Below are 6,716 nucleotides of genomic sequence, written 5' to 3'. Positions count from 1 at the left end.
ACACACACACACAGAGGCACACAGGCACGCTCCGAGCCGCTGTCCAGTCCATCCCCACGCCGGCTGCTTTCCCCACCGTCTCCATCCAGGCTGGCAGAGGCGGCAGGCACAGCTCCGCGGCGGATCGCGCTGACGCTGCCCCGGGACTCCGCTCGCAGCAACGCGCTCGCGGTTTCAATCTTCACAAGCTACAGACAGATTTTTACCCTCTTTTTCCCTTTGCCTTTTTTCTTTTTTCTTTTGGTCGTGGGGTATCTGCTCGTGGTTTTGGTATTTTTTAAAAATTATTATTATTATTTTTCTTTTGGCGTGGGGCGATTGCTCTGCGTTTGGAGAAGAGCCGGAGGGACAAGGCTACCGCTCCCCGGCCCCCGCCGTGCGCGCATGTGTGTGTGTGCGCGCCCATCTCCCCCCCGCCTCGCAAAAGTTTGCCTGGGCGGCCGGGGGGCTCCCGGGCCGCCGCCCCCGCAGCCGGGGGGCGCGGCGGAGGCGCGGCGGGGCGGCGGAGGCGGCGGAGGCGCGGGACTTGCGCGCCGCGCGGGAGTTGCGCTCCGCGCCATGCCGGCGGCGCGGGGGGCTGCGCGGCGCTGCGCCCTGCCGGGGCCGCTGCTGCCGGTGCCGCCGCCGCCGCCGCCGCCGCCGCCGCTGCTGCTGCTGCTGCTGCTGCTGCTGCTGCTGCTGCCGGTGCTGCCGGCCGCGGGGACCGAGGGCAAAGCGCGGAGCTGCGGCGAGGTGCGGCAGGCGTACAGCGCCAAGGGCTTCAGCCTGGCCAGCGTGCCCTACCAGGAGATCGCAGGTAAGGACGGGGCCGGGCGCGGCGGGCAGCGGGCAGGGGCCGCGGAGCGGGGCCGGCGCTGCCGCCGCCGGGCTGCGCGCACGCCCCAGCGGAGCGGGACCGGCGATCGCGGCGGTGTGTGCGCGGCTCGGGAGCCCGGGGGACACCCGGGGGCTTCTCGGAGGAGCGTGTGTGTGCGTGTAGATAAAGATTCAGTAAATACAGAAACTAAGGGGGCGGGGGGGTAAAAAAAAACAAAAAAGGGGTGAGAATGACGGGGACGCAGGCAGGCTCAGCCGCGTTTCTGTTCGCTGGCTGAAACTTCTTGAGAGTTGCAGCCGAGCGGCGAGAGGCAGCGGGCAGGTCCGCAGTGGCGGCTGTCCCCGCTGCCGCCCTGAGCAGGGAAAAAACTTTGCCCTCTGCTCGCGGGCACAGGGCGTGAAGGAGGAGGAGGAGGAGGAGGGCGAGGAGGGCAGTCCTGGTCCCCTCCGCGGCCCCGGGCCGGGCGGGTCGCCCCTTGGAGGCGCCGCCGGGCGCCTCCGCCGCAGCACGGATGGAGCAGAGGCACCGGCTGCCGGGGAGAGGCACCCGCACACATCCACACACACCCACCCGGCAGCCTGTTACTCGGCTCTTCAGTCTGCTGAGACATGCCTACAACAGGTTATATCGCAATCCGCCCACGAAGGTGTTGGGAACGGATTTTTGTTGTAATTCTGTTTCCCTACTTTTCCATACAACGCTATCGGTATTGCGTCTTTAAGACTGAATGAATAAAAATACGTTCGGGGATGAAACTCATTTAGCAATCAGAGAGCACCACAAAAAGGGAGCTATTATACCTGAAGATATGAGCCAGGATTGCTTAAATCGGACTGCTTGAGCCCTCAAAAAAGGTTTATGCTTTGCCACTGGCACTTTGCTGTTAGGTCCTGCTATTTGTAGAGTGAATTAGATGCTCCTCGGTTTGCTCGCTTCCTCTTGAAAGTTGGAAGCAGTAGATTTATCTTCCTTGAGGTGAAATAATGCCACAGTTATTCACTGTGCAACATTTAGCACTTTACATGAGGAATGATAAATGTGGAAAATCTCAGGACAGCGAGGCTGTAGTTCACAAAGATATGGGGAAGGTTGTTCCATGTTGCACCTTCATCCCTCAGGCTTACTGATTCTCTGGTCTTTCTGTGCTTTTTTCGGTAATTTATATTCAGGTTGCTCATCAGTTATATGAAATCATGAAATCTCTCCTGTGAGCCACAGGAGATCCTTTGAATATGCAGTCATGCTTTCCCTTTGCTCACTGTTACACCAGCTGCTTTCAGACAGAGGGATAGGATATCCTCTGTTCCATTGAAAAAAGAAATTCCAGTAAATTTCAGACTTCTAATAACTTTGGGTAAACACTTGTTGCTTTCAGCTCACAGAGGAGTTTTATGATTTCCTATATTTTCTGAACCTACAGTGTGAAGTTGACATGCAATTTTTAAGTAAGCCCAGCATTTACAAGTTTCTGTTGACATATATCAGTACAGAAAGACTCAGAGTAATTAAATATTTAATAATAGATCAATCCAAAATTACTCCACGGCTTCCTGCTAAGTTTCATAAGTAAATCTGCTTTTATGATTAAGTACATGATTTATGGGAATACGAGTTATTTTTTCTGAGCTTCCTGTAGAAATGGTTTGGTTTTTTTGTGGTTTATCTTCCTTTTTGCTAGTTGGTGTATCAGCTTTTGAGCAGCTCTGTTTGTAGCAGTTCAACTGAGTTGTTTTAAGACTAAGATTGCTTTAAAGTGCGTTTCTAAGTGTGCTGTTCTTGTACAGTGCTGCAAGGTGGGGTAATAGCTGCTCATGCAGCACGGGCTCTTGTTAATGTTAAAGCTCTGTATTTGCTACCTGGTGCGATGTTGGAAGTGTAGTTAAAGCAATCAGTGTACAGGTTTAAGAAGCTTTTTCTTTTTTTTTTTCCCCATTCTGTCTTCTTCCATCATTGTGACTTGGTTAAGGAAGAAATTTTTAGTGTAGCCTGTCAAAGGCCTCATGTTTTAAGGAATTCAAAGAACTTTATTACAGTCATATTTCTGAACAAACGTGTTTTCAAAAGGTTTTGCATCAATGTCTTGATAATTTGACAATAAGTAGTAACACACCATGTGGTTTATGTGTTTTGATTTAATAGTAGTCATGTTTTTTGTTGCCATTTGTTTAAAAGCTAGTTTCTAGGGATGACTGTTGACATGGATAAACTGAACAGAGTGTGTATGTACTGAGGCAAAGTGGCTATGTACTGATGTAAAGAGCTGTGAAGAATCTGTTTAAATTATAGAAGCTGTGGACATAGAGGTATCTCTCTCTGTTGAATGGAACTTCAGTGCAAGAGACTCGGTAGATAACTTGTGTAACGTTATTTATACTGTCACTCATTTTTGCACAGAGAAGATAGAAATTACATATCTAAAAAGTTGTCAGTTTTTGTTCTGTAAGGGAGAGTTTTCCTACAGTATTTTGTTGCATGTGAAATATGTTGAAGTTGGCAGTAATGTGACTGCAGTTTGCTGTACTTCTACTATGGTGCTGAATTGTTCCGTGTGATTGTATAGAACATATTCGTAATCAGCCTTCTGTGTCCGACGTCTTGGCTGATCACCACATTCTGGTGCTGTGACCACTGGGGTACAGCACATAAAGTTGTTTTCTGACATAGTTGCATAGTTTCCTAAGCTTTGCTAAAGCAAAGTAAATCCTCAGTAAAGGAACTTTACCTGGGAATGGGGGGCAGAGGAAGAAAATTTGAAGAATACTTGATATGCTGCTGTGGGCTTAATTCTGGCACCAGTCACATGCTGGGCATGCTTAGCAGGAGCTTGCAGGGTGGGCTGGGCTGTCCTTGTAAGAGGCTCCTCTCTGAGAGCTGCTGTGGAATATCCTGTATGTTGAAGAGTTCTACGGTGAGACTCAGGTTGCCATGACCCAGCATTCATGAATGTTAGTGGAACTCCTGAGGACTTTGCAGGAAATGTTTTGTTGTAGGAATTTCTGTCATTTGAAAGTCAACACACAAGAGAAAAATCATAGAACATATATTTTGGCAGTACTTGTTTACGGCTCCAACCGTGCCTTCAGTAACTCACATCGTCTTAGAGGAAGCCATGAAAATGAAATGTCAAAGTTAAAGTTGGATTGTGTCCTTGTCTCAGAGTTTTCTGAATGAATGTCAGACTGTTTAAAGTAGTGGATGTGTCTGCTTTGTGCCTTCCACTTCCAAGGTGAAGGGTGCAGGGGTTTTGTGTGTTGTGGTTTTGCTTGGGATTTGTTTTTTTGCTTTGTTTGGGGAAAGTTTACTATTTTCTGAATAATAGTTTATTTAGGTAAAGACTAGATCTGTTCTGGTAAAGCATCCAACAGTAAAGATGTTGAATTCTAAATGCTGCATAAGACGTATGTGAACTTTGTTCTCCAGCACAGATGATGGACAAGGTGAGAGTCTGGCAGCGCAGACATCATAGTCAAAGTCAAAGTCAAACTGGAATGAAAGCAGAAGCGAACCCTTCATTTTGAAGGTCAGGAGTCACTTGAAATTGTGCTTTAATGAATAGGCATTATACTGGCATAATGTGGAGGCGTTGACTGAAGCGAGCAAGAGTACAGTTGCTTGTAGCTCCTAAGTGGTAATAATAATAATAATAATGATAATGATAATAATAATAGTAGTAATAATAATAATAATAATACCTCAGTAGTCACCCATGCAGTTGAGCTATTAGTCCATGTCAGATGTTCCCAAGATACTCTTTCTAAACGTTTTGCTTTCGTACTCTAAAATGCAGTAGTAGATTAACAGAATAGGGAAAATCCTCCAGACTGAGTCTGTATCCAAGTACTTGTTCATTAATACTGCCTTTTACTGTTTCTCTGCTGCTTACACTGAGAGCTGTGTGAAGAAAGTGCCTGTAAAAAAGAAATAGCCTTACTAAAATAAATACTATATTCACTGTAAATTTATGAAATCTGTTCTAGACATTAATTCACTCCTCATCTCCATGATGGCAGTGAAGATGGACATGGAATTTCATGTAAACTTTCTACTTCCTTTTTGTTTTAGCACTGTTGTAGTTGTATCCTCCTCATTGTGTGTGACCCCCCCTCTTGCCTCTGCAGTTTCAGAAACTGCAGCGTCAAGAGTCTCTCTGGTCACCTCTCCTTACGGCCACCCTTATTTTCCAGTTGTGAGTGCATGGTGTGTTCTAATAAATTGGCATGTGCATGTCAGTAGGAGGAAGTGCAGCTTCCCTAAGACCCATCTTTGCTGTCACTTTTGTACATATTTATTAGTTCGTATGTGACTGATGCCATTAAAGAAAATACAACTTCTGTATGCACATCTAAAACCTAGAGGTGATGTTTGTAAGATCAGGGCCTTTGAGAAGAAATAGTATGTTTTTAATGCTTATAAATAATTCAGTTTTGAGTGAGAATTTTAAATCTCAGCATCTGGAGTTTCCCAGTGTGACTTTATGCTAGAGTATCTTGGAAAGAGGGACTTTAAAATAGAAAAGGCAATGCTTTAATAATTAATGTAATGATGAACTTCAGTGTATTGTCTCTAATCATCTCTTTCTTTCTGTTGTCGGTCTGATTTATAATCAAAAAGCATACCTAAAGCTATAATATTTTCTACACTTCCAAGTGCTAATGTGTTAAACTGCTCTAAAGCTGTATTAGTACTTGTTTCATCATATGCTGTTGTGAAATACTCCTGAGATTAGGTGATGTTCAGACACCAGAGGTCAAGCACTATGTTAAAAGCTCAGGCCATTCTTTTTTATATTACTGCAATAAAGAATATATTCATTTCATTTATATTGCCACTTGGCTCTCATAAAAGGTCAGTTTCAGCTGAATCTACAATTACTTGCAAATGGCAAATCTTATAACAAGCGATCAACAATAAAAGCTTTTCTGGGTAATTTGTCTTTAAAACTACTACCTGCCATTTCTTTTGAATGACTCGAGCATCTTGCAGTATCACTTGGAGATCTCTGTCTTATTCCCCACGATACATGTAAGAAAACTGTGCATACTAATCTTCCTTTCTGCTTAGTAAAGTAAAAATGCATAATTACATTAAAATTTCTTGTTGAAATAACAGGCGTGGTGCTTAAAACTCCATTATGGTATCAAAGTATCAGCACTCCCATTACTAGGAAAATGAAATTACTTTTCTAGTGAACTATGACTGTATGCCCCCTTTTGTACCTGGTTAATGGGTGCTATCTCCCTGTGAAGGGAACCCACATTCTGTGCTTTCGACTGTTCATGCTATCAGGCATAATTATTTTAGCAGCTTAAATATGTATAAAAGAATTAACACTTCTTCAGAAATTCCTAAGTACAGCATATAAAGGTTGGTGTTTAAAGGCAAAATTGTTATTATGCTAAAGAGAGAGAATACATTATAAGATGCAAAAGGAATTTAAAATGTGTTGCAGATGGCAAGAAAACATATGCTGGTAAAATTCATAGCACTTTATTCCTCTGTATGTAAAAAAGGCTGAAAACCTACTGAAACCAGGATTTGCTTTCTTCACTACTTACTGCTCTAGAGCTCCAGCACACACCCCCAAAAAATGAGCTTCTCTAATAAGAACATTTCTAGCTCTTGTTATAGGAGGCTGTCACAAAGACCACCAGCTCTCCCCGACGAGCTGCTTCTGGCTAACGTGACCTTTTCCTTCCCGCAAAGTGGAACAGCAGCACTTTGTTCTGTTGAGCGATTGTGGAACACAGAAGACACGCGGCATTTAGAGACAGGTGCTGGCAAAGGTGTGTTGGAAGAGGTTCCCTCTGACTGCACAGGTGACAGCAGTTTGGGTCCTACTGTGACACCCATCCAGCAGAGCCAGTCAGGGGTTGTGGGTTGTGCTGGCAGGGCTGCTGTC

The 6,716-nt window shown here is 45.1% G+C and overlaps 1 protein-coding gene across 2 annotated transcripts in view; it reads left to right on the top strand.

Moving 5' to 3' along the window:
• Positions 1–384: 384 nt before the first annotated feature.
• GPC6 (glypican 6) overlaps positions 385–6,716 on the top strand; it is a 709,793-nt gene continuing 703,461 nt past the window's right edge. Inside the window, exon 1 of one of the 2 annotated variants that reach the window (XM_086880897.1) lies at positions 385–796. In XM_086880897.1, coding sequence (XP_086737023.1) covers positions 385–796 — 412 coding nt within the window. The remainder of the gene's footprint in view (positions 797–6,716) is intronic. The other variant, XM_086880898.1, reaches the window with a different exon arrangement.

The sequence above is a fragment of the Cyanistes caeruleus genome, chromosome 3, assembly GCF_971803275.1.
Source record: "Cyanistes caeruleus chromosome 3, bCyaCae1.hap1.1, whole genome shotgun sequence".
Classification (NCBI taxonomy): domain Eukaryota; kingdom Metazoa; phylum Chordata; class Aves; order Passeriformes; family Paridae; genus Cyanistes; species Cyanistes caeruleus.
This window is presented reverse-complemented; position numbering and strand designations above follow the sequence as displayed.